The following is a 27,849-nucleotide window of genomic DNA, read 5'->3' as shown; positions in this document are numbered from 1 at the left end:
ACATTAAGAGCACTGTGGCCGATGGTATGATTTCATCCACTGTGTGTCCTGCTTTGCTAGCAGTGGGGAAAATATCCTATTTCATAGCTTATGCTAGGGTTAGTAAGCAGGGCAATGTCCCCCTACCCCAATTGCCCTGTATTCAGTTCAATAGCAGGGTTGTCACGTTGCCACCATTACACTTATCCAATTTTTGTGGATCTGTACACTAGATTGTTCATGTAAGAGGTGCTATTTGGACGGATGGGGGTCAATCATTTAAGGTGAGTACTAGGAATTCTTACCTATCCCTGTTGTTAGTTCAGAAACTCAGGCAAGGTTTTTCTCCACATGATGGAAGAGTGGAAGTGTGCCCTCTCCCTCTGTACAGAAATCACTGTACCAGCTACTCTTGTGTGTAAGTCTGATTCAGAAAGGGCAAGAGAGATCGCACGGATTAAACCTATGCATGGCTCATGCTGTCTCGCATAGGCATATGTACATCTGTTCATTCCTCCACTACACAGAATAAATCCTTGGTGAACCCAATGGTTTTAATAATTAATCCCCATCACCAGGGATGTAATACAAAGTGAGAACAGAGGAAAAAAAATGTTCCCCACCTAAAACCCATTTTTCTACACTAGAAGCCTTTTGCTCTGTCCCTCAAATCTGGGGCTTCTGCTGATATAAGCACAAACCATCTTCCTCCAGTCTTTGCTTGTTATTGAAGCAGCAGCATGAAAACAGAACCAAAAAGAGCAAGGTGCTGGTGTTATCCAAGGTGCTAGACTAGGATTCATCCACCCAATTGCCAAAGCACGTCAGGAAACACAGAACTGCAAGAGCAGTGGAGAAAGGAGACCTACTGACATACATCTCACTCTAGACTAGAGCAACATACTCTGTTTTCAGAGGTGTCCTGTTCCACTTCCACACTTTGCAACAGGATACCAGGGGATATAGTTTCAAAATCTTGATCTCTTTGATAATAACAGACCCTGGGTGTGCAAACAACAAACAGTTTCCAGCAGGCCATTTTTTTTTGTTGCTTGGCTGGCTTTTTCTTCTAAGAGTTGCATTTATATATACATTATTAGAATTGGGGGAGGGGGCAGAATTGAGTGTGTGGGGAGATAGTTCTCCCATAGTTGGGTATCTTTTAATGTTCTTATGTAAATATATATGAGGACAGATCAAGATATACAACTGTGAGTTTAGACACACACACACGGGGAGATCAAAGAATCACAAATTGCTACGCAAAACTGCCACGTCTAACGGGATGTGCATGAGTTAAAGTACATCAACTGGAATGGGCGAAGGGAAAAGGGGCAGCTGCCATCATGGAAAGTCCCACCATGCCCTGCACTGCTTGGTCACATTAATCTCCCCGGCCAGTGAAATGGGAGGGGAAGGCCATGCTGACAACAGTCCCACATCAGTCTACTCTTGCACCACCAGTGTTCTCTCAAGGCATGGATGAAAAGACAGCTGCCCTCTCGAAACAGTCCTGTGGTGCTATGCAGGACTTGGCCTGCTTGACCCAGTCCCTCAAGGGTGGAGCAAGACCATGGCAATGCCTTCCTGAAAAGTCCCATGATGCATTGTTCCTCTGGACTATCTTGTGTGTCAAGGTGTGGAGGAAGGAGGTTGTATTTAGTCCCATTATGCTTTGAGTTCCTGCTGATTAGCCACATCTGCCCAAGGATAGGAAGAGAAAAGATGCATGATGGTTTATGTATGACAGTTTATACCTCCACCTTCCAAAATCCTTCTTGGTGTTTCACACACCCTTCTCTTTTGCCCTGCTCCTGCCCCCCGGTGGTTGTTCTGGTTTCTTCACTCTTCCGTTGAAGGACATTAGGAGTTGTGTCATTGTGCAGCTTCCCCCTCGCCCAGGGTTTGGTTGGTCGATTTCCTCTCAAAGAAGAAGCAAGAGGGGTGATGAAGTCATCATGGGGAATGGGTTCCACTTAAAGGGGCTTGTCACTTTCCTTTTTCAGGTGACTGGGAGAAAGAACAAGGAAAAATGGAGAGGAAAGGATGAGCTAACTTATACATTTAAAAAGTTCATTTCAAGACAATCTAATTGCTTTCAAAAGAGCTAGCTTATCGGCCTTATCTGGCAGCTCGGTGCTCAGCAAATCTCAGGAAGGGCCTGAGGAAGGAACTTTTGGTGCTAGAGGTAGAAAATCTAGCGGATACTCCCCTTCTGCTAATCCATCTGGAAGTTCTGTTGTACAGCCCTTACTGAAACAAATGGAAGCCATGCACATCAACCATTGCCCCTATTCGCTCATTTAAAATGGGGCTTTGCAGGAGAACTCCCTGTTGGATTGCATTTCATGGGTCAGAGGTATATGCCACCCACTCTGCCAGCCTTAATTGTGCTACAGAACTCTAGCCTTTGGCACTCTCCTTTTCATGCAGTAGCTACTGTCATCTACTAAGCAGGCTTGTCCTCTCTAGTCTTGAGAGAGCCCTTTAACAGGACGGGGAGGATTAAAGGCCCTTTAAAGGCAGGCACTCAGTCTATGTCAGCTTTAACTGTTTGTTTGTTGTGTATTTATTTGATTTATGCCCCGCCCTTGCAACAGGCTCCCATGATGACTTCCCAGATGTCAAAATTACAGTAAAACATATTAAAACAAGACATAAAAACATCACAATATTTTATTTACAGGATTTACACCCTCACTTTTGACAAATGCCCTCGAGGCTGCTTACAAAACAAATCCACATAAAAACATAATAAATAACATGCCAGATAAAAACACCCCTAAAAACTTTTAGAAAAAGGAATTAAACAGCTATTTAGAAGCACAATAAAAATAGCCACTAAAACCAGTAAAGAGATCCTAAATATCACTAAAAGCCCACAAGAAGAGGATGGACTTTTCCTGGTGCCTAAAAGACAGCAATGAAGGCCCTGGACAAACATGCGCAGGGAGAGAGCGCCTGATACTGGGCACCCACACGGAAAAGGCCCTCTCTGGTGGCCACTTGCCTAACCCCTGAACGTGGGGCACACAAAGGAGGGCCTCTGAGGGTGACGTCAAGTGACGTGTAGGTTCATATAGGAAAAGACAGCCCTCTGAGATACCCGGTTGTTTAGAGCTCTGAAGGTCAAAGGCAGCACTCTGACTTGGGCCCAGAAGAACCTGGCAGCCAGTGAGCATACGTTAGCACTGGAGTGATATGGTTATGGGAATTTACAATCTCATTTACAATCTGACCATTGTGTTTTGCACCAGGTGAGTTTCCACACACTTTTCAAAAGTAGCCCCACGTACAGTAGGCTGCCTTCTTTCTGGGAGGAAGAAACAGAGCCAGGCCTTAAAAACTGATTCTGTGTAAAGGCCAGCACACAGAGTTCTAGAAAAAACAGTCAATCCCTCAAGCCTAATGTCTGCCCAGCCCTCACTCAGGACACACTCCACACTCCTGCGCATGGTGTGGAAGATTGATAATGGCAGTGGACATCGGCTCTGCTCTCTTTACAGAAGTTTGTCTTGTGATTAAGGAATTCCTGAGACGCTTCCAAGGAATCCCACAATGTCCAGGAGCACACTTTGAAAGCCAGTCGTTGCAGTTAGGCAGAAGACCGGAAGCTGTACCTTGAAACACACCCTGTCTTAGCATTCGATTCTTGGATCCCACAGTCCTTCACGTTGGTGAAAACACTGATTTGCCATTCCCACCGCTCCACAGAAAGCCACAAACCTGTAGTAATCCTCCTGCGTGGGGAGCGGCACTCCATGCAGGGGGTGGTGGGCATGCAGCCACTGCTGTTGTTCCAGGGCCAGGCGCTGCAGCTCCGCTGACTGTGCATGCATGGCTTGGAGCTGATGTGCTGCAGACATCGGGGCGGAGAGTGAGCCAGGCAGGTCTCTGTAGGGGGCAGCTGCAGCCAAGGGGAAAGAAGAGAACAAACTGACAAGGAATCCAAGGATCAGGCCTGCTTGGAGGGGCTGAACCATTGGGGGGTGGGCGGCGGGACAACAACTGCAGTGGCACAGAAGTGGCTGCAGGTTATGAACGGCTGGGGAAAGGTGCACCTGCCCAAATGCCCTCTTCTGCATCCCAACCCAGCTCTGTGACCCTCCTCTGCCTCTCCCCACCTCCACCCCTGACACTTGCTCTTCTCTCATTTCTTTGAGCTGTACAGAGTGACATCGAGGCCCCAACCCAGACCTGGGGGTGTCTACTCGGGTCTTCTGATTTGCACTTGCCTCCCATCAGATCCATTGATTCAAGTGGCCTTGCAAGTTTAAAGCTATTTACTCTGTTAAGTCTTTTAAATAAAATAAAGTTTAATTCAATTAAAAATAAGCCCCTGAGCACTCGTCTGTCATCTCAGTGCCTCTGCACTCCTTGACCAGAACACTGGAAGCCAGGAGCAGGTTTAATTCACAGTAAGCAATTGGGGGGGGGGGAATACTGCCTGCACATTTTTCCATACATATATCTCCATATGTATAAAGGCTAGAGACTTACTTTTTAAAAAAATAAAGTGAAGCAGAAAATGTGGTGAAAGAGTACATGCTGTCCCTGAGAAGGCCAGACCCCCAGTCTCTTCCCACCTCCACCCCATAGCTCTTGCCCTGCTTCCCACTCAGGCCCTCATTTCTGACTCAAGAGTTGCTTTGCTGCTCCAGACCTGGGCCTCCAACCCGGGCTCTCTCCACCCACTTCCATTCTGTCTGGCCCTCCTTTCTTCACGGCCCCCCAAATCTTGCCAAGGCCCTTCTGTCCCCCCACCCACCTATTGCAAAGTTCTTACCAAAAAGCTGGTGGCGCAGCACCTCATTTTCATGGAGTGGATGAGGAAGAAGCGGATTAGGGATAGTACCAGCTGGGTAGGGTATCCGGGTGAGATGCGACCCAGATGCCAGGGGATCAATAAGAGGATGGACAGAGGCTGAAGCTGCAGAGAGTGGACAGGAAACAGATCTTGACACAGGAGAAGCATTAGCAGAAGAAAAAGTGTTGTGTCAGGTAATGAATTTGAGTACATTTTGCTCCTGGTTTCAAGCATTCATGTTAATCCTATGTAGCATTTAACTAGGATTTTTTCTCATTGTATGTAGTATTTAACTATGTACCAGTGGTACATAGAAGGGATGGTTGTGGTTATTTGGAGCAATAACATGGGGCCAGGCATACTTGCTGATGTAAATCGCTGAGGCGGGTGGCTACCAGGAAGGGGGCCTTTTCTGCTATGCCACCCGGGCTGTGGAATGAACTCCCTAAAGAGGTTTGCCTGGCACCTATGTTGCACTCTTTCAGGCACCAGGTGAATTCCCGGCATTTTAGCACTCTAGTCTTTTAGGTTTGCTGTTTTAAATCTGTATTTTAAATCTCTGCATCTCCGCATGGGTTTAATTCTGGTTGTACTTTTATATTATAGTGTGAAGCTTTCATATTTTACTTTGTGGTTTTAATTTTTGTGAACCTCCCAGAGAGCTTCAGCTATTGCGAGGTATAGAAATGAAATAAATGAGTAAATAAATAAATGCTACATTGCTGAGGTGAGAATGGACCAAGGGCTTCCTTCCTCATAGTCCTACCACTACGTAAGCTCTCAAGAAGAGGCTTGACGCATGTAAAGAGATACCTGAGAATCTCAGCAAGTTTCTAGCTCTTATGGATGCAAAGACCTACCGCTGTATGGGCAATGCTTTGTGAAACCACAAAACCCAAAGGAATGACTGAAGAAGACTTCTGGCAGTTAAGGGATGGGAATGTAATACCTTGCCTAGCTCAACGCCCCTCCCTAACTAGCAGAAGAATTATGGAAGATGAGCAACAATGTTCCACGAAACTCTGCTTGAACTGCATACATTATAGAAGTTTTCTCTGAGTAAAATTTGAATTATCTTGCTGAAGAATTATGACTTGTTTGTTTGTTTAGATGCAATGTGCATGTGCGCGCACGCACGCACGCACCGGCCATGGCCTCACCAGGAGCAAAGAGGGAAGGTGCACCCAAGAAACTGTCCAGAGATGGGGGGGTGGTGAAAGTTCCCTCCAAGTAATCAGAGTTTAGTTTTTAACTTGCCATCATGCTATAATGGGTTAAAAATACAAAGATTAGTAAGTAATTAATTGCCACTTCCAGACTGATAGGGACAGCCCAGTTGCTAAGGCTGAGTTCTTGCTGCGTTTGGGCTGTACCACTTCAGACAGCAGGTGGGGGTTCAGATGACTGAAGGCTGATGTGTACACAAACATTCCCTGCCCACAGCAAATGTGTATGTCAGGGAGAATGGTTCTACTCTAGACCTTTCCCTGACATGCTAGTTTCCTCATGTGCAGGGATATTTGTTGTTTGTTTGTAGGAACATTCAGTCATGTGAACCCCCACCAGTATAGCCCTGACACATTAGGCCAACCACATTAGCAAGATCTAGGCCTAAAGGCCACACTGCACTTGAACCAAGAGACTTCCAGACACACATCCGCAGCACACTTGCAGACTGTGCTGGAAGCAGTGGGTGCTCCTCACCTGCATGGATGGCATCCTGCTGGTGGAGGTGGAGGTGGGAGTGGATGTGTGAGTGCTGGTGATGATGGGGGGTCACGTTGAGCATCTGCAGCCGAGCCAAGGGGTCGTTGCTCAGAGCAGCTACTCTCTCCGCGTGCTGCCGCTCAGCCGCCAATCGCTCAGCATAAGACATATCGGGGCGCAAGGCTGGGCCGGCCGCCAGCGCCAGCCGCTCTCGCTCCAGGTGGCCCAGCCCTGGATGGAAGGGGAAGGCAGGGTGCAGCCCTGGGCCTGCCTGCAGAGCGAGCCCCCCATGCCGCGGGAAGGGATCCATGGCGGCACTGGGCACGGCATGGAGCTGCTCCAATTCTGCTGGCTTGACTTCAAAGCCAGGCTTAAGGCGCTCGCGCAGGTCACGATCCCTGAGGTCTCGCTCACGGGCTTCCCGTTCTCTTAGCTCTCTCTCCCGTGTGGCTGGGTCGCTGCTGTAGATGGCTGGCACATTGTAGCCCAGCAGTCCGGGGTCAACTGCTCCCAGTGGCACATAGAAGGGGTGGTTGCGGTTACTCGGAGACATAACATGGGGCCGGGCGTACTCGCTGAGGGTGCGAAGAGCTGGTGTGTCAGGGCCCAGGTACGGCGGGACTGTGGCTACTGCGCTGCCCTGCTCAAAAGATGGGCGGTGAGGGACGGGGCCAAGAGATGGGCACTCCACTGGTCTGCCCTCTTGTGCCACCTTCTGCAAGAGATCAGAGAGATGATTGATGTTCAGTGGGAGATATTCTGACAGCAAGGGGCCGTATGCACAGCCGAACCTGCCCTGTGCCAAGCCACGCCATTAGTTCATCTTGCCTACTACTCTAGCCTGACTGGCAGGGGCTCTGCAAAACCTTGGCAGAGATCGTTCCCAGTTCCGCTAACCTGATACAATTTTAACTGGAAATGCCAGGAACTGAGAACAGGAGCACCTGCATGCAAAGCAGCTCTAGCACTTACCACACTTCTTTCCAGTTCTCTTTCCTTCTCCCTCTCACGCTCCTTCTCCCGTTCTCGCTCCCTCTCACGCTCCTTCTCTTCCCGAGCCTTCTGCTCAGCCTCTCTGCGCACCTTCTCAACTAGATCTGCCCGTTTCTTGGCCAGTTTGGAGCCATCCAGGGGCACAAAGTAGAGATCAGTCCGTGAGCAGGAGTTGAAGCCACGATCCAGATGTTTGTTGAACCTGTGGAAGGAAGAACTAAGACATCAGCCTTCAAATAAGGAGGGGAAGACCAGAAGTGATGAGGCCAACTGAGAAATATCCCACAAAGGAGCACAGTATGCATGTAGCTGTACTCTCCGCTGCCAACACCTTTTCTTCTAGTACTCCTGAGAACTGCACTAAAAAATCTAACAGTTCTGCTCTGGGGAACAAAACTCTCCAACAAAAACTGTAAAAACACTTTGACTTGTACAAATTAAACCCATTGACGCTACTGTCTTTATTTTGCATTATTTATTTTGCTTCCACTAATTGGGCCGGGAGGTGGGGGAGAGGCAAGGTGCTATACAGGGCATTGAAGACTGCTGCCTATGGTCCACCAGAAATCTTCTTCAGCAACTCTTCTGACTTTTGAGATTTTACCAGGCATTGCTACACTCTTAGCCAGAGGGTTGGCTGTCAGGGATTTGTCCAATCAGGGATATTCCAGGCCCATTTCCTGATTTTTCAGCTTTTCAGCTTAATGTTGGAGGTCCAATAGTCAGGGGATGTAGAAGCGGGAATCCCAACTTGCCAATGAGGAAAGTACAGCAAGGCTATCCAGCCACTTTGTTTTTACTGTAAGGTCACATTAGAGGTTACACTGGAACTCTTTGACTCTAACCCAGACTTGCCCAATACATGACCCACCAGGATTAACACAACCCATCGGGACCTGCATCATAAGGCTGTGTTTCTCCTGTCTGCCAGGGACTGCAAAAAACAGAGTTAGATGTCAATCACCCAGCAAGCCACAATACATGGCTGATGTGCTAAGCCTGGGTTGGTGAGTCACAGGCTGTGCAACTCTGATGGAATGGATTTTCTTCCCTTCTTTTTGCCTTCTCAGCCAGCCCCTGGCCCCTCCCTCTCCTTCCTCACCTGGCTGATTGGCTGGCATGACTTGGTACATCCACCACTTTGGGAGCTGGTGAAGGACTCCGGACAGGTGGCATCGGGCTCTCTGGGGGCTCATAGTCTTCTGAAGGCTCTTGCTTGATCTGTGCTGCACTGAGAGGCAGTGGGGGCAAAGGTGGGGGAGGGGCAGCCATATTTCCGGAGGCCGGGGAAGCAGTGGGGGCTGGTGAGGGGGCCTTGTAACCACCAGCTGCGGGCGAAGAGGCCAGCCTGTATCCTGGTGGCGTGGCTGCACGGAATGAGGACGCGGAGGAGGAAGGGGGAGAGCCAGGCTTGTAGGGGGCAGGGGGCTGGAAGGTAGGAGATGGTGAAGCTGTTCGCTTTCCATAGGGAGCCACAGTAGGAGGGCCCACTGGAGGGGACACCGTCTTGTAGGGGGCTGCAGAGGAGGAGGCCATTGTGGTTATGACAGTGGAGAGGGTAACTGAGGCTGAGGTGACTGGGGGTCCAGCCCCATGTGCGGGTGAAGGTGGAGGCGGTGGAGGAAAGGCATAGGTGGCAGTGCTCTGCCCTTGGGGATGGCTACAGACTCCTGGGTATGTTCCCTGGGACGAGGAAGAAGAGGAGGAGGAGGAGGAGGAGGAAGAGGAGGAGGAGGAGGAGGAGGAAGATGCAGAGGGGGCCTGGCTGTATGTGGCATGGCTGTGGGGTGGGTAGAGGCGGAGCCCATAGGCAGCATGGGAGGGGTGATGTGGACCTGGCTCCAGTGGGTGGGAGTAACCGCCGGATGTCTGAGGACTGGCAGCTGCTGACGGGGAGAGCCCTGTGCCACTGCTGTGGTTGTGGTGGTGCTGTGGCTGTGGCTGAGAGGCCTGGCCAGGAAAGGAGGTGGGCGGGTGGGAGCTGGTGTTTCCTAGTGGGCGACTGTATGGTGGTGGGCCTTGGCTCCACACAGGCTGCGAGGGCATGGAGGGCTGGGTGTACTTGGGGGGCTGGCTGGAGACAGAGAGGCTGCTGGGTGGGGGGAACGAGTGGCCATAAGAGGAGCTGTAGCTGGGCAGTGCCTGGGAAGGGGGAGGCAGGGGGTACTGGGCAGAAGAGCTGGGCGGTGGCGGAGGAGCATAGGGGTAACGTGAAGGGACGGGGGACTTATCCTGCCCCATCCCATGAGGCGACGGAAGGTGTCCACTCAGTGCCTGCCCTACCATCCCTGGTGAGCTGGAGGTGGCAGCCATGTTGTTTAGAGGGCGCAGAGCAGGTGGGGGAGGCAGGTTAGCCAAAACGTGGGGGAAGGTGGCAGAAGGAGGAGGAAGCACAGATGGGGAATTGTTTGGCGGCGTCTTCTGAGGGGGCAGGCCACCTGCCACAGAAGTGAGGGAAATTGGGGTGGTTGGGGGTGGGTTGTGCTTGGCACCGAGGGACTGCTCGCGCCCATTCGGTGGCGCTTGTATCCCCGTGCCTGCGCCCACAGCTTTGGTGCCCATCTGGACCACATTAGCATTAGGGTAGAGGGAAACATGGGTAGTGCAGGAGGTGGGGGAAGAGGAAGAGTTGGAGGATGGAGTAGGAGCTGGTTGGGGGGCTTGGGCCTGAAAAATCCTTGAGGCCTGGGCTTCAAGTTGAGACTGGTAGCCGCTTGTGGGGCCCTGAGGATGAACCTCCCCTGTTAAGCTGAAGGTTGGTTCTGGCGGCCGGGCCAGGCCCTCCGTCAGGGGAGCAGGGGAGGGGCTCTGGGGGAATAGTGGGGGGTGATGGTAAGGGCGGGAGGGTCCTTGTGACAGCACAGAAGAGGAATCGGAATCGTTCTCCACACTGCCAGGGCTGTAGACGCTAGGGGAGGTGCTCCGGTTATCCTGGTCAATATCACGTGGGTCACTGCTTGTCTCATCGTTGAAGCTATGGCCATCTAGGCTGTCCACATCTGAGGGAGACTGAGGCCTTGGCAGCTCCTGGATTGGAGAGAAGTGGTAGAGATTGAGCAGAGACTAAAAGAGGCATTAAAAGAGCCCCCCTATAAGGAGAGTTCTAGAGCTAAGCAAAAAGGAGAGTTCCAGGGCCTGCTGGGGACAAAAAGAGCCGGCTGGCTTGTGTCAGAATCATTCTCAGCATTAGCCTGGTGGGCTCTAGGCTAGATAAGAATAGGGAAGGCAGAAATAATGTCCAAAAAGTGTGGCGCAGGACAGTTTTGGAGGTGTCTGGGGCATGCAGAGGAAGAATGACTGTGGCCAGGGAAAACCAACCTCTGTTTTAGTTTTCTTTGGGGCACTGGTATCCTCTCCTTCACTCTCTGAAATCTCCTCTGGTCGGCTTTGCTTGCTTCCTTTAGGGGCCATTGACTCCTCCACACGACCTTTCTGCAAAGCAAAGAAAGAGAGGGTAGAGGCATATTTCAAGGGAAGTCCCCTCTTGACATTCTGCAATTCTTGACTGTGCTTGGGGATTCTTTGGAGCATGCAAACGGCCACTTGTTCGAGACCCTGGTGGATGGCTGGAATGCTGCAATCACCAGGGCATTAGACCAGGTGGCTCCAAAATGCCCTCTCCCCCTGAACAGAGCTCAGACTGCACCATGGTTCACCCCACGGTTGAGAGCTCTGAAGCAGGAGGTGAGACGGCTAGAGCGCCGGTGGTGGAAATCCCGCTCCGAAGACAAACACAGGTTAGAGCTGTAGCTTCAGCTCACCACATGGCGATAAGAGCATCAAAAAAGAATTTTTTATGCTGCCTCTATAGCATCCGCAGAGTGCTGTCCCCAGAGGCTGTTCCAAGTGGTCCGGAACCTGGTCGGCCCAGTTGTTCCGGAACCAATGGAGCATTCTAAGGCCTCCTGTGATGAGTTTGCAAAGCACTTTGCAGATAAAATCAACCGGATCAGGAGTGCTATTCCATGCCAGTTAGTGAACGAGGGGCGGCCAGTGGCAGAGTGGTTGTGTGGGATCGGTTCCAGTTTCTTCCTTCTGAGGAAGTGGACAAGGTGCTTTCATCTTTAAGGCCGACCACCTGCTTACTTGATCCTTGCCCATCTTGGCTCATTATGAGCTGCAGGGAGAGACTTAGGGAGGGGATCAAGGCAGTGGTGAATGCATCCCTTGAGGAGGGAGTGATGCCATCAGCTCTCAAGGAGGAAGTGATAAGACTGCTCTTAAAGAAGCCGTCCTTGGATCCCCAAGACTTGAACAACTTTCACCCAGTCTTGAATCTGCCGTTTTGGGGCAAGGTGATTGAGCGAGTGGTGTTGTTGCAGTTGCAGGCACACTTGGAAGAAGCCAATTATCTGGATCCATTTCAATCGGGCTTCAGGCCTGGGCATGGGACAGAAACGGCCTTGGTTGCCTTGGTGGATGATATGGGGAGGGCTCTGGATAGGGGCGAATGCCCCTTCCTTGTTCTCTTCGACCTCTCAGCAGCTTTTGATACCATCATCCACGGTATCCTCCTGGACCACCTGGAAGGGTTGGGCATAGGGGACACTGTATTATGATGGTTCCGTTCCTTCCTCTCAGTCGGTAGGTCTGGGGAAGGAGACTTCAGACCCTTGCCTGCTCACTTGCAGGGTGTCACAGGGTTCTATTCTCTCCCCAGTTTTATTTAACATCTATGTGAAGCCACCGGGGGCTATCTTCAGGAAGTCTGGGGTGCAGTGTCACCAATATGCAGATGACACGCAACTCTACCTCTCATTTACATCCTCACCAAGGTTGGCTGTAGAAACCCTGTCCAAGTGTCCGGAGTCAGTAAGTGGCTGGATGGAAAGGAGTAAGCCGAAACTGAACCCCGACAAAACCGAAGTACTTTTTGTGGGAGACAAGGAGAGGTTGGGGGATGTTGACCTGGTGTTCAATGGGGTGTGGCTGCTCTGGAAGGAACAGATCTGCAGTCTGGGGGTCATTTTAGACTCCCAGCTGTCCATGGAGGCTCAGGTGTCAGCTGTGAGCTGGGCGGCGCTGTACCAACTACATCTGATATGGCGACAGCGCCTCTACCTCCCTAACCATTTTCCCCCATCAGTAGTTCATGCCCTGGTCTCCTCTCACCTAGGCTACTGTAATGTGCTCTATGTGGGGTTACCCTTGAAGATGGTTTGGAAGTTGCAGCTGGTGCAGAACGTGGCAGCCCACCTGATTAAAGTCAGCCGCCAGCGAGACCACATCACTCCAGTGCTGAAGGAGTTGCACTGGTTACCAGTTGTTTTCTGGGCCCAATTCAAGGTGTTGGCATTGACCTTTAAAACCCTATATGGTTCTGGCCCAGCCTATCTCAAGGAGCGCCTCCAGAAACACCAGACAGGCCGCTCAACAAGATCAGCCTCGGATGGTCTTCTCTCTGTCCCATCAGCTAGGACAGCTAGGCTGGTGAGGACTAGGGAGAGGGCCTTTTCTGTGGTGGTCCCCACTCTGTGGAATTCCCTCCCGAGTGACCCCCGCCATGCCCCCTCTTTGATGAGCTTCCACTGGACTTTGAAAACCTGGCTGTTCAGGCGGGCCTCTGGGGTGGCTTAGGGTTTTTTAGAGGAATGTTGCTTTGTTCAGTTGATTATGTAAATTTGTTGTATTTTGTGTTGTTATTTGTATTGTACGCCACTTAGAGTGGCTGGGTAGCTGGCAAGATGGGCGGCTAATAAATCTAATGCATACATACATACATACATACACGTTTTCCACCTCCTACTAGCTGTTGGAAATGTAACATAATACAACATGCAAATGAGAGTAGCTGAAACTGCTTCCTGGCAGTAGGCACATGGGTGATCTTATTGTATCAGAAATCATGCAGTGAATGGGAAAGCATCACCATGCTATTCAGCCAATCAGATTTTACTACCTGATACAGATTTTGCTATAGAGAGTGAGAGCAATGAAAATGAATAAGTGAATTATAATTATCCCAACACAGGAGGCACTTTCCAACACTGCTGTTTGTTTATTTGTTTGTTTTGCAAGTAACTGTGAATACTGGAAAACACATCCTCTTTGGGGCAATTATTGTTCACTTATTAATTTACAACTAGCATAAAGCCCATGTCGCCATGGATGCTAGTAGTCCTGCTCCTTTCCCACTTTTTTGCCTCTTGGTCTCCTCACCACAGAGGGGCTCAGGAATAATGCAAATGTGGCTCATGCATAGTGAATTCCCCTTCCAAAATAGCATGTGTTGCAACCCCACTCCCTCCCTCACATGCCCTGATTGGTCGCCTCCGTCCCCTTTCCCCTCCCTGCTGGTGACAACAGCCTAACCATGTGGCTGCACTCAAGGCCTGCCTCACACCACACTGATTGGCTGAGTAGGGGCTGTCCATCTGGAGGGGCTGCCCTACCTGTTTGGCACGGAGAAATTTAATTGCTATTAAAGCTTGAACTTTGACCGTTTTCAAACTTTAAAAATTTTCTGCACATCTACATTGCTCAAGCTTCAGTTTAAAACAATAATGAGCAAAATCAGTGTGATAGATCTTGAGAAATAAGCCTTACGCTAGCGTATTCTGATATAGATGCTCTCACTCTCAATTGCCCTCACTTGCGTTTTGTGAAGTCATCAAGCAGAAAAATCTGATTGACTGCATCACATGGTGATGCCTTCCCATTCAGTCCATGATCTCTACTTGATGGGATCACCCATGTGACTAACTCAGGAGGGAAGCAGCAGCAGCAGCCAGGGAAAAAGGCACCAAAAAGAAGCTGCTGGGGGAAAATGATGTCACTGTACATGATAAAACAAAAGGTGAACATTTGCACTATCTAAATGTTTTCCAGGAGACATTTCTGCGCCATTAAAACTGCTGGGTTTTGTCCCAAATTAAAAGCGAGAATATTTGGTGCAGTTCCAATTGTGTGTGTGTTACACTGTGTGTTGTGTGCTATAATTTCATTCTAGTTCTTAACTGCATCCAAAGCTGAATAAATGTTGGTTAATTGCTAAGATATAGGTATGATGCCCTACCTTGGTAGTTTGCCGGGATTTCTCAGCTTTGCCATCACTGCTGGAAGTGCTGACACCACCTGGAGAGGCTCGACCCCGCGTTCTGAGCTCCTCTCTGGGCCCTGGAGTTTCCTTCTTCCGACCACTCCGCATTGACATCTGTGGATAAAATAAATGAATAGACAATGGTTTATTTCAGTTGTTCTGCAACGTTTTCCTGCTTCTTCAAGTCTGGCTCCAGGCACACACTGGTCTGAGAATCTTTCTCAAGGTCGATTCACATGATCACTTTGATGTTTGGAGCTGTCAAAAAATCTGAAGCTTTATGTTGCAATCTCTAGATGCAGCAATGCAATAAGTCTTCCAGCCTGCTTTGACTCTGCCAGTCAAAGCAAACAGTGCCCACCAAATATTTGCCAGTCTAAGGCAGTCTCTACAGGGACAAGGCAGGCAGGGGCATGAAGTTTAGACTCTGCATTAATAAAAGACAAATGTCACATGTTTAGTTTCCTCTGATCTAAACTAAAAAAAATATATCTGTATGGGATTTTGTAGCTCCACTTTTTATCAAATAAATGCAATACATCCTACTTTCCTGCAAACCACCACTTGCTCTCTTACATTCTTTAATTGACCCAAAGTGGGAGGAGCAATATATTTTTTTAAGTGGCTCACGAGGGGCTCAGTCAATCTCCTGGTTTTGCTGCCTGCCTGGAACTACAAAAACAGTGGGTGTCAAGCACCCAGCAGGCCCAGCTACACTGTGGGCACTGTTTGGTTTGATAAACCATGATTTGTGCAGGCCTGCCTTAAAATAATCAAAAGGACACTTTCTTTGGGGTTGCAAGGTTTAACCTGCTTAAAGCAGTAGGTTAATGAAGTAAAATCATAGTTTTCAATCTGTGTTCCTGGAACCTTGAAGGGCCACAAGTTGCCCATTAACTGCATTGAGCAGGGGGTTGGACTTGATGGTCTTGTAGGCCCCTTCCAACCCTACTATTCTATGATTCTATGAACCCCTGGTATTCCTTGGAAGCCTGTTAGCGGTTCCTCAATATCAAAGCCAGTAAGCTTTCCGGAAAGGAACTGCCCACCACTGATTATCTTCCTTTCTAGCGTTCAGCTGGAGGGGACTGTTGTGTGTGTTCCAGATGCACCATAAGGCAATGGTGAGGCCCCACATGCCTGGCCAGTACCTTGAGTGAACTAAATATGTGCCCTAGAACATGCTCCAGAATCATCTCCAATGCCCAGGGATTCTGGGCAGACAACAAGATAGAATGTTTGAAGGCCACTGCACTAAAGCTTCTATTCCTTAAGTCAGGCATGGCCCGCAGTTCCCATCAGCCCTAGCCAGCAATGGTGAGAGACAATGGGAGTTGTAATCTAAAACATTTGAAGGGCCACAAGTTGCCCATTAACTGGTGAAGCCCAATTTTAAATCGGTGGGGGATGACAGTTAAGAGCAAACTCATTTCTTTTTTGGAGGCTATTTTGGTTCTGGTCTGCTACTGTAATAGGGAACAAAAATATTAGAAGTTATGCCTTTCCTTCTAGAAGTGATTAGTAACTCTTGTTCGTTAAATTGTTAATTAACTATTGCTACTTTTCATACTTCAAAAATTCACCTATCCTAACGTTTTGATGATATGCAACATTTAAAATATCAATTAATGTATGAGTTAAAAGGCAGATAATTAATCAACTTAAAATATTTTCATCATCCTATTTGTTTTCTATTTCTACTTTTGTTGTTGCTGCTGCTTTTCTTCCCCCACTGGAGGTGAAAGGGGTGGAACACTTCAATGCTTATGTCCATTTGGGATACATAAAGCGCTCACAACCAGTTTATGCTGCACACACGTGGTATAATCCTGTTGCTGCTCAGCCCAGTCTTCCTCAACCCGCACTTGGAAGAATGAATCTGCCATGTCGTGATGACTGTGCCAATCACAACAACAAAAAATCACCAGGCACCCATGCGTGGATGGCTCATGATTTAAGTCTAGAAATTCCTAAGCATTTCCAATATCCTCCAAGTCTTCTCTACAATCTCCATCCTTTCTCCCTCACTGTCTCGCAAACATTCACCACAGTTCATGTAATCCTACTCATCGGTGCATTTCCCTGATCTAGTCATATATGTCACTTCTGATACTAGGGTCTCCTCCTCTCTCAACCTCTTATTCTTTTCCTTCTGGACATTTTTCACTTACGGAGTCTTTATTTTGTCGAGTCTTCATTCTTTTGGGTGTAGGGTCCCCATTCTCCTTTGTCCGGGTGGATGAAAACATTAACTTTTATGCCTTCCCCCACACTGCTATTCCTTGGGAGACTGAGGTGTGAGCCTCAAGGAATTACACAAACTCTTCAGGAAAAGGGCAGCAAGAGGCAGGGAGAACTTTGTCCAGGTATGCTATGGGTTTCCAGCAATTTCTAAAAGAGAGAATTTTGTTAGCAGGGAGAATAAGAGGCCTGGAAGTGCTGGCATGTGAATCAGAGTTAGAGCTTTTCCTTACTAAATCTTAGTGCATTTCAGTGTATCTACCACTACAATTAAAACTCAACAACTTGCGTATTTGATAGCATTCAAAGCTGATCCCTGGAAATCTCCAAAAGGGACACCTTCCTGTAGCGTTGGAGAAAAATTAGTCTACATATTTATTTAAACCAGCCTCTGTGGGCTGGATTAGGCCCCCGAGCCAATGGTTCCCCATTTGGCCCACCAAGGCTTGGGCTAACTCCGCTGGCCCCTCCCCCTCCTTAAACCCTGCCACCTGGCCTACTGGAGGCTTGGGAACAAGGTGAGGCAAGGAATACCTGTGATCAGAAATAACAAGGAGAATCCCCTGGGGGAGCTCAGTGCTGCATTCTTGGCCAGCAGTTGCAGGAGTTCCTGCAAGCGGGCGCCAAGTCCTTTTGCAGCCTGCTTGCCACTCCAGTTGGGACAACATGCAGCCTGCAAAGGAAGCGCCCAGCCAGCTCAGCTTTGTCTGCCCCACCCCGCATCCTCACCCAATGGGAGAAGGCGTAGGACAGGTGACGTCACCCAGGCTGATGTACTGGGTGGATCATCCATCCAGCACTTCATGGCATGCCAACTTTCCCCCAGTGTGGGAAGCCCATGCATGGTGAAGCCAGGTCCCAGGGAAAGTGCTGGGTGGATGATTGGCTGGGGACCACATGATGTCAGGGGTGTGGCTGTGCCCCCTGATGTCATTTGACCTGAAGTGGGCTGGGTGGGGGGTTCCATCCAGCCCCCCCCAACTAGTTCACCACCCGTTTTAGGCCCTTTTTTGTTATTTGTTCAGTCGCTTCCGACTCTTCGTGACTTCATGAACCAGCCCACGCCAGAGCTTCCTGTCAGCTGTCACCACCCCCAGATCCCCCAAGGTCGTGTCCATCACCTCCAGAATATCATCCATCCATCTTGCCCTTGGTCGGCCCCTCTTCCTTTTGCCTTCCCTACCTTCTCCAAAATTGGTAAGAACAACATAATAATAGAACATCAATTAATGCCATAAAATTACAATAAAACAATGACACTATGACTGCTTATTATACCTGTATTACTATTTTGTTGCTTTAAACTATGGTGGCTCTGTTTGCAGTTTAACAGTGATATTGTCCCCCTGATTATACTTCTGTAAAGACAGAATACAGGATAAAGCAATTGCTTTAGCATTTGCATAATTCATAACCATGCTACATCTTTCCTTTAAAGCTCTGTAAAAATATTGAATCCATCACCAAACAAGTCAGTGCTGCATCAGAAATAATAATAAATGGTATTCACATGGTGCACCTTTATGGGCACCCGAAGTGTACTTGCATGACTCAGAAAGTAAAGTAAGGCACTGTAGGCTTTGCCACTGTTTGTCAGGGCCCTCTCTTTGCAGACTCCCAGAGCACTTTTGCCTCCTTTCCAACTACCATTATCTTTCTTGGTCCAGTGCAACCTGGCTGTCACTGCACTGTGAGCCATATGGGTGCCACTCAACGTGGTGCACTGTTTATGAGAAGTGCTACCTACATGGCTCGGGCCAGTGTCAACAACGCTGGTGGAACTGTTCACATTTGGCGTTGTGCCCACAGTTTAGCTTGGCCCACACAACACGGCCAACTTCACACATGCAGCAGCAACTACACTGGACCAGTAACACATGGAACTGGCCTAAGACTGAAGAACCCAGGTCTGAGTACAGTATTACAGGAGCTCAACTATCTAAATTGGAGGCACTGTGCTCCAATTTCTTGTTCCTCCACCTATAGCCTCCACAACACAAATGATCTTCCAAAGTTTTCAAAATCTCCCATCACATTCCTTCCACCCCAAATGTTGGCACTGACTTGTACCTGTTCGTGTGTCGATTTGTGACATGTGACTGCTTCTGTGTTTTTTCATGTCTGAATTCGAAAATGGTTATCTATTTTTAAAACCTTCAGTTTTAAGCTTGACAAGATGCCCACAATGGCACTATCATGCACACAGAATTAACATCCCTCACATCAGCAGAACCCAAGATGCTGCTGTTTGTCTGTTGCTGCTTCTCATGACTGGAAATCCCACCCAAGACAGCTTTGTCATGCTACCTCTCTCTTCCTTCAAAATCCATTTTATGTATGTAGTTTTGGTGATCTGTGGGTGGAGGAACTTTCTATAATTTCGTTGTCATGGACGGATCACTACCAGGTGGGGATAAAACTTACTGGGACTCTGGGACTCCGCAGGGGCAGGGGACCAATGCAGATGGTTCACCACAAGAGACTGATCGATCCGGATTGATTTCTGAGGGTTCTTGGGGCTTTTCCTGTCACCCAAGCAGGTGATCCAGTCAAAGTCCTGGTTGACCTCTGGAATATGGAAATGATCTAGGTGGTTGAAGCAATTGCTCCTGAGCATCCTCTCCCACTGGGTAGAGCCAAATGAGCTCCCTGCTTTTTCTAGGTTGTTGGGAGCAATGAAATGAGTGAGATGTAACTAGAATGACATTGGTAGAAAACTCAGAATGAGTCTGGCTGAACATGGACAAGAGCGCATTTGAAATCCTACTCTGTAGCGATTATACTCCGAACCACAAGAAGAAAATGGGGACCACTCCATTGCCCATGGTAACCAATTTGGGCAAAACTCTGCAGATAAAATCATTTGTATCCATATCATCTTGGATGCCATTGTTGATACAGATCCGGTGGATGCAATTTTGGCCTCTGCTTGTCCAACTATAATGGATACTTTTCAGCTTGTACAGCCTGAAGATGTTGACAGGTTCCTTTGAAAAATGAGGCCTACTATGTGCGTGCCTTGCCGTTCCTGGCTTATAGAAGCTGCTGGGAACAGATGGAATGGCTGAGTGGGAAATGGTAGTGGTGAATGCCTCTTTACAACAAGATATGATCCCATCTTCCCTAAAGGAGGTAGCTGTAAGACCTCTGCTAAAAAAACCCCTTCCTCTATGGATAATTTCTGGCTAGCCTCAAATAATCTACACTTGAGCAAGGTGCTAGAGTGTGTGGTGGTATCTCAGCTCCAAAGTTTTCTAGGTGAGGCAGATTATCTATATCCATTTCAGATCTGTTTCAATCTGGCTTCAGGCCTGGTTATAGAGATTGCCTTGGTGGATGATCTATGCTGAGAACTGGACAGGGGAGTGTATCCCTGTTGGGTCTGCTGGACCTCCCAACAGACCACAGTATCCTGTCTTAAGGTGTCTGTCTGGGACGGGACTTGGAAGCACTGTTTTATGGTGGCTCCAGCCCTTCTTGGAAGTGCGATTTCATAAAGTGGTGCTGAGGGATTCCTGTTCAATGCCATGGCATTGGCTTGTGGTGACCCTCAGGGTTACCTCTTGTCCCCCATGCTATTTAATATATACATGAAACACTGGGAGAGTTCATCCAGAGATTTGGGATTCATTGCCATCAGATACCCAACTCTATAGCCCTCTTCAGGTGTGATATTATGATACCGAAAGAACATATGAGGAGAGGAGCATTACGGCCCTGCCCCCTTCCATTGCCACATCTGTTGCCATGTATGTGTGCAGGGCAACGGTTTGAGGAGCAGCGCCTCCTGTATCTGTGGAGGTGCATCATGAAATTAAGGACTCTCAATATCTCTCCCTTCCATCTAAATCTAAGAAAGCTGTTCCACTTGTAAATCAGTGTCTAATGTCGGTAATGGACTGGACCAGGGCAAACAAATTGCAGCTTAATCCAGATAAGACAGAGGTGTTCCTGGTTAGTCAAACGGCAGATCAGAGAATACGGATTCAACCTCCGCTGGGGTGTGTGTGTTACACTCTCCTCGAAGACTCGGGTGCAATATGGATGTACTCCTGGATTCAGCCCTGAACCTGGATGCCCAAGTTTCAGTGGTAGCCAGCCGTAAGTTTGCACAGCTGAGACTAGTGTGTCAACTGCACCTGTTGCTAGAGTCATCTGGTCTGGCTAATAAGTGGTAATACTTTTAAGTTTCAGGACTTAGTCATAGACCAGTGACTGTCATGGATGCCTTAGTTACAACCCCTTTTGACTATTGTAACATGCTGCTCCCTTGTTAGAGCAGCTTCTCTGGCTACTGGTCCATTTCTGGGCACAATTCAAAGTGCTGGTTATAACCTGTAAAGCCTTATATGGGCTGAAACGAGGCAACCTGAAAGACCGCATTCTCTCATATGCCCAGGTTTTGCCCAAGATCACTGGGGTATGCCCCTCTCTCAGACCCACCAGTACTGGAAGCATATTTGTTGGGGATGTGACAGCCTTGTCAGTGGCTGCTTCCAGGCTCTGGAACTGCCTGCCAGGAGAGGCTAGTTTAGCCCCCTGTTGTCCTTCTGCCTTTTATTCAGGCAGGTCTTTGTAAGCAAGCCTGTTGCTGAAGGGATTTTTATTTGGCTGGGTGCTATCTATTACTTTTATTGTTGTGATTTTAACTGTGCTTTGGGGGGCAATCCTAAGAGATCCACCCTGGGTACTCATAAGTCTCTGAACTTTGAGGCTTATGAGTATCCTATGTACAGCAGGAGGCGTGTTGTGCCTCCCATGCTGCATTTAAGCTAGACGGGCATTTTCGCCCATCTAGTGAGGGCTTCAGGGAGGGCGAGGGGAGGAGACTGGGGCTGGGGCTGTCATAGGATTTATCATATGACTGCTGCCCCAGTCTTTTCCCCTCCCCACCCCTAGATGTGCCCTCTTTCCCTCATCTCCGTGCTCCATTTTCCAGGTGGGATGAGGTAGCCATTGCAGTTCTCTCCATGTTGGCTATGAAAGGGGAGGGGGCGGCTTCCTGGCTCCAAGGTTGGAGCCCTGTTTCCGACCTCAGACCTAGGAAGCTGAACAATCTTATGCCCCCCGCATAGATATTTGGTGGGCATAGCTCTCCCCATTGATGTTTTTAGGTGACGTTAATTAAGGTTTTGTTTTTAACCTGTATTTTATTATTGTTAACTGCCTTGAGCACCATTTTCATGGGAAAGCTGGCTATAAGTTAAATAAATAAATAAATAAGTAGTCCTCATTGCCAACTGAAATGAAGCTTCAATAGGTATAACTGAATTTACTGACTGATAGATAGATAGATATCCCATAGTATCCTGCTCTTCACCTCCACTCCATCTGTTGTCTTTCTCACTGTCAACATGTACATTTTGAGCACCTTGGGGCTGCAACCTTTTGGGGTTTTTATGTAACGATGTAAAGCACCATTTACATTAATGGCATAACAACAATATAATAAATGTAGTAAATAAACATATTTTACTGCCATTGTTTTTCTATCAATCTATAGATTGTATACCACTTTGTTTTTATAACGGTTTTTTGAGATGACTCTTTTGTATTTATTTTTAAACTGTGATTTTAAAATTACTTTGTTGCTTTGCGAGACATCTTGAAAGTTGCACTGGAACTATAAGGTGGGATAAAAATGTTAATAAATCAATCAATCCATTATAGTATTCTCTTTTCCTTCGAGAAGACATAATATCATACATTTTGACTTCCTAAAAGGGAAGCGTTACTCCTCTGCCACTTGAACATTCCCTCCACTCATTCCCCTAACTATCAGAAGCAAAACAGAAAATACATATATGGAGAAATCCAAGAGGTACCTCTAATTAGTGAAGTAACAGCTAATGACAGATAATAACATAAAAAAGCTAATGACAGCAATAACATAAAAATAAAGCAACGATTCTGCAATGGTATTGCAATGTATTTTTCTAATACTTGTCTCAAGAAACTAAAAGTAGGTAGGCAAATCTCATGAAAACTATGTATGAGCCAACAGTCACAGGGTGTCAGGGTGGACACTGAGCCCATAGAATCCCAGAGTAGTTCTGATTCTGAGGAAGAGGAGCCACTCCTGGGAGAGGAGTGCACTCATCTTTCCCAGGGCCAACAGCTGACAGAGATTCCTCCCACCGGCATTCCTAGCTTAGATAGCAGTCCTGGGAGTGACAGAGCACGGGAAGCAGACTTGCTGGACGTGCGACGGTGACGCAGGGAGCGGCGCCAAATGGAGGGTGTGGAAAGGAGGTGTAGTGCCCGGTTGGCGCGCAAACAACGGTTGCGCCCAGAGGATCCAGGGGAAAAGGGGAGGGACTCTCCCTAGCTCATAAGTTCAAGGTCTGCCAGTGATTCCCTTTCAAACGGGGACCAACTGTTCCAACTTAGGACATAGGTACTCTGCTGCTCATATCTAGTTGCTAACAGTAGAGTTGTTAAGTTGTAAAAGAGGAATAAAGCTTTGAAAAGAATCCCTTTGTCTGTATCTGGACTTGGCTACTGGATTAGACTGAGAGAGGCCTCCAAGGAGCCCTTGACACAGGGGCAGCTGTTAGGACAGAGGCAGGCAATAGGAGTCTCCATCTTCTCTGAGTAATCTTCCCTCATTTTTTCTGGAACAATGCACCCATGGTGGCAATATGGACCAGGGAAAAAGTCCATAGACCTTATACTGCCTACACCTGTATTAAACATTGGAATTATTATTCAAATATCCACCATACCAGGACTTGAGTTACATGGAGTCAGGCCATAGCTCAGTACTATCAGTAGCTCTTTAGGGTTTCAGGCAGAGATGTTCCCCATTCCAGGGTATGTTAAATTCTCTAACCTGGAGATGACAGAGACTGAATTTGAGGCCTTGTATATACAAAGCACATGTTCTGACAGAAATGTAGCACCTCTCCCTATTATTATTAACCAAGGAAGCCTAGCGGTGGCCCCAACAATACAAAATGTAGAGCTGTGTGCAAATAGCCTCTTGGAGTTATCCACCCTATTTGTGGGCAAAGAAACTGGGAGACTATTTCACCAAATTCCTCCAGGAGGAGGAGAAATTCTCCAACTGTTTCTCAGGGGTGGGGCTTACCATTAGCAGTTGAAGTAGTGTACCTTCTTTTGACTTTTCTGACATTTTTTCCCCTGCCACTGCAAGTGCCAGCAGAATCTTGGCAGCCTAGCCACCATTTTGCATCCTCCATAATGTCCCAGACCTGACATTGTTCTAAGGCATTTTGAGGAGGAAATGGCAGCTGCCAGGAAAAAAATAGTGGAGAATTTTCAGAGAAAATATAGCAAAGTGGTCTTCATTTTCTAATAGGGGTGGGGGGAGAAAAAAGAAAAAATATCAGAAAAATGTTTTCTGAAAAAATTCAGCTCAAGTGTAAAATAAATAAATAAATTTCCCCAACGTTATCATAACGAAGTGGACCAAATGAGGCCAAGTGGTCACCAAAAAATTACCAGAAATCAAGGCATGTTCACTTTCATCTAAGAATCTGCCCTGGCAAAGCCATTGAGCCATGAAAACTATCCCATGACAAGGGATAAGGAAGGGAGAAATCTTCCCTAAATATCCATGAAGCTCCTGAGTCAAAACAACAATAGTGGGTCATCTTGTCTAACTCACTGGCTTGAGGTGAGATGAAGTGCATCCCAACGCAGCCAACAGATGCCTTTTCTTGAACAAACTCCAGATCTGGAGGCCTTAAAATCTCCTGGAAGCTTGCTCAGTTCTTGGTCTGATTAAAGGAATGAAAGTTTTTTTCTACAATTTAAGCCAAATCTCCTTCCTCTAGTTCAGACCTAAACAACATACGACCTGCTTGACAACACTTCCTGTTTTCATAGTCGAAGTCAGGCAGCAAAGAGATTTATGGGTTACCACATATGAGTGGTGGACAGACTATGTTTGGCTTGATGGGTGCAAGTTGTGCAGGCGTGTTCTAGTTGAAGAACATTGCTTCAGTGTGGCTCTTGATGAGCATTTTTTCACCCTCTTCTGGTCATTCTTTTGAATTAAAAAAAAAACAAGTCCAAGCAGCTAATGTTAAGCAGGTTCTTGCTCTGATTCCACTTGCTTACAGAATTCAAGATGGGCACTGACAAAGCCCAAATATTGCTGTTTCTAGTGGTACAGGAAGGGATTATGTGAGGCAAGCAACAGAAATAAAACAAAAACGACCATAAGCTGTTTTAAGGAGGATACTTCATGAAGTAGAGAATTTGAAGAAGTCAAAATGGTATCTCTTCTACCAGGGCAAGCCCAAGGCATTTTGATGCACAAGGCAGAATGTCCCAAAGGTGGTCTCCCTCTCACTAATTAACACGGGGCACAATCCAGTAGGATGTCTCCTACACAAGATTCCATTCATTTCAATTTAGGTTATAAAGGATAATTTCTCACGGGATTGTGCTCCATGAGCTGGATCTGTCTCTCTTCTCAATGTTAGAGGCATCCAAAATCCACCAGCTAACTTTGCCTCATGGTAGAGATGTGTCTGGGAACACCAATAACACCAGTTTAGCTCAGTTTCCCCACTCCCACCCCCCACCCAGCTTTGGTTCAGAAAAGAACACTGAAAAGTCTGGATTTTCCTTATCCTTTCTCTACCCTAGCTTGCCTCCTACCCCCAACACAGGAATCAGTCCATGCATATACACTCCTCCAGTCTATAAGGGTCCCTTGGAATTCTCCATTTCAAGGACCAGCCCTACTATTTGGCAAGGTGAAGTGGCTCAAGTCAAATGACAGATTTCAGATTACTATTAGAGGGTAGCAAATTATCCATGCTTTACCTTATTATTATATTTTTACCCATCAATGAGGGGCACCATAAGGCACCAAAGCATTGTGGGCTATCTCTGTTCATTCTCTACTTTCCTGTAATGCTTACCCTTCTGTCTCTTTTCCCTTCAGTGTTCCCTAAATGATGCTATGGCATGGAAGTTTTTAACTCAGAGGACAAGAGGGGAACAACATGAAGAAAAGACATAGGGAGAAATAGTGAAGAATGGAAAGCAGTTTCCCCTTGTGTTAGTGTATCTATCTATCTATCTATCTATCTATCTATCCATCCATCCATCTTATCTATACACAGAGAGACATATATATATGCATGTATCGAGAAAGAACATACCATGGTATTGGACAAGCACACAAACTGACAGATACTATAATTTAATAGAGGATTTGCTTCCTCCAGCTAGGGTTGTCAAGACTGTTCATATTTGGTGTGGAATATGAAGGCACTCAAGGGACCAGAGAGGGAGGGGCTGACTTTTCCTGGGGCCATGTGGACTGGGTGGAGACAGGAGTCTCTTCTTTGGGGGTGTGCAGAGGTGACTTTTCCATGAGTCTGTAGGATGATGGGAACAGTCACAACTGGAGCAGCAGCATCTGTCTTTTCTATTACATGATGGAGCTCTCTGCTTGTGGGTATAGGAGATAAGATGTGGGCGCTGAGCCAGGAAGCCCATCATTCAATTTTTACCTCAGCCACAAATTCACTAGGCAAGGCATTATTATTTCAGTCTGCAATATGAAATAAAACTGGCCTACTTGCTGGGTTGTCGTCTGTGAAGCAATATGAACACTCTAAAGCACTATATAAATGCTAAGTATTATCTTAGGGCTGAGAAGACATCTGCTTAGGTGGGCTCTCAGTAGGCACATGAAAGGGAGAGATGTGGTGGGGATGGGCTTTAGAGAGCAGAAAAATCTGCTTGATGTTCTACTGTGCTGTGGCCCTACAGGGTGTCTCTCTGTTCTATGAAACAAGAAACCTTCCTCTGAGCCTTGGAGTCTAAGGGAAGGGAGGGACTGAGAGGTCAGCCTGCTCTCATGTAGCTCCTAGAGGAAGCCACCTTCTTTGGAAAGAACACAAATGGACATTCAGATTTGAGTAATGCTGTGGTCTCTCTCTCTCTTTCTCTTATTCATTTAAGCCTACATTCATTTACACAAATAAATGTATTCCATGTTTAGTTTTCTACAAGTCCCATCTAGTCTGGGGTGGGTGGGTAGTGAGATACCAAACCTTGCTCTTCATAACAGGTACCTTCCCTGCTCTCCCTCCCAGTGCCATCACCCCCATGAGTAGCAGGGCTGCTAGACCAAAATTCTTAGAAAAGACCCTCTGGAATGCCAGATTTCTGGCTCTGTGGAGCCACAGGAATCTGTTCTGGGGGCCTGAAGGAGCAGTGGATTTTCTAGATATGGGGCTCTATTATGGCAGAATGCAGCTTGGTGTAAATTCTATAGCTCCACGGGGTTCTCTTGTCTGGGGTTCAGATGGAAGGTGACTTATTCTATGAGGCCCCATGGATCTAGCGTAGGGGTGGACTTGTTCTATAGAGTTCCATGGAGTTGGCCATCCCTTGCTTTGTAAAGCTATTTGTTAGATGTTCTTTGGGGTTCTCTAAAGCTCTTGTATCTTTTCCGCAGAGCGTTCTATGAGGGCGGGGAGGGTCGTTAATATCTTAGGCAGAAGTAGAGGGGTGTGTGTGTGTGCGCTCTTAAAGCACGACCTCCGGGGATGGGGGGGGGAATAAACATTCTCACCGGCGCGTGGGGTTAATTAAGCCCGATCTGTCTTGCTTTCTGATAACCCACCCCCCTTCCCCTCTTTGCACCCACCTCTTCCTCCCCTAATCCTCATATACAGAGAATGAAAATAGATGGCTAGGCGGCGCCACCCCACACCCCTTCGCGCCCCAAATGCACGATCCGTGGGGTAGAGAATGGACGCCAAGCAGGCGAGAGATGGGGCACCAGCAGGACTCGCACTTACCGGGCTCCGGGAGGGAGGTCGAATGAAGGGGGGGACGAAGAAGGGGCGCAGGAGGGACTCGGAGAGCCAGCCGCGGCAGCAGCAACTCCTTCTTCGCTCCCTCCTCCTCTTCCTTTTTCTCCCCGGGACGTCAAAGATGGGGGAGCTGGGAAACAGACCCCCCTCGTCTCCAAGTGGCGTCTGTCGGCGGCGCCCCCCCCCCGCGCCCCAGGGCTCAGGCGCCGCCGCCCGTGCCTGTGCGATCGCCCATCGTAGCGCCCGCCCGCCGCCCGCCGCCTTGGCCACCTCCC

General features: G+C 47.9%; 1 protein-coding gene across 1 annotated transcript; it reads right to left on the bottom strand.

Annotated features, from left to right (window-relative positions):
- Positions 1-510: 510 nt before the first annotated feature.
- Positions 511-27,849, bottom strand: ATN1 (atrophin 1). Its single transcript, XM_084835207.1, has 10 exons — positions 27,560-27,849; positions 16,697-16,916; positions 14,502-14,639; positions 10,805-10,918; positions 8,589-10,513; positions 7,466-7,688; positions 6,491-7,208; positions 4,766-4,909; positions 3,706-3,886; positions 511-1,989 (listed from the first exon to the last, which is right to left on the bottom strand). The coding sequence occupies exons 2-10, from the start codon at positions 16,772-16,774 to the stop codon at positions 1,956-1,958; spliced, it is 3,555 nt and encodes a 1,184-aa protein (XP_084691333.1). The 5' UTR covers positions 16,775-16,916; positions 27,560-27,849; the 3' UTR covers positions 511-1,955.

The sequence above is a fragment of the Heloderma suspectum genome, chromosome 2, assembly GCF_057233095.1.
Source record: "Heloderma suspectum isolate Gila_16-S chromosome 2, 16-S_ref, whole genome shotgun sequence".
Taxonomy (NCBI): Eukaryota; Metazoa; Chordata; class Lepidosauria; order Squamata; family Helodermatidae; genus Heloderma; species Heloderma suspectum.
Note: the sequence above shows the minus strand (reverse complement) of the source record. Positions and strands in the feature narration are given on the sequence as shown.

Coding starts and splice junctions, on each gene's coding strand:
- ATN1 (XM_084835207.1), bottom strand. CDS start 16,774: ATGTTTTCATCCACCCGGACAAAGGAGAATGGGGACCCTACACCCAAA. Junction 14,640..16,696: donor CTCGACAAAATAAAGACTCC/GTAAGTGAAAAA, acceptor TTTTATCCACAG/ATGTCAATGCGGAGTGGTCG. Junction 7,689..8,588: donor CATGCCAGCCAATCAGCCAG/GTGAGGAAGGAG, acceptor TTCCTTCCACAG/GTTCAACAAACATCTGGATC.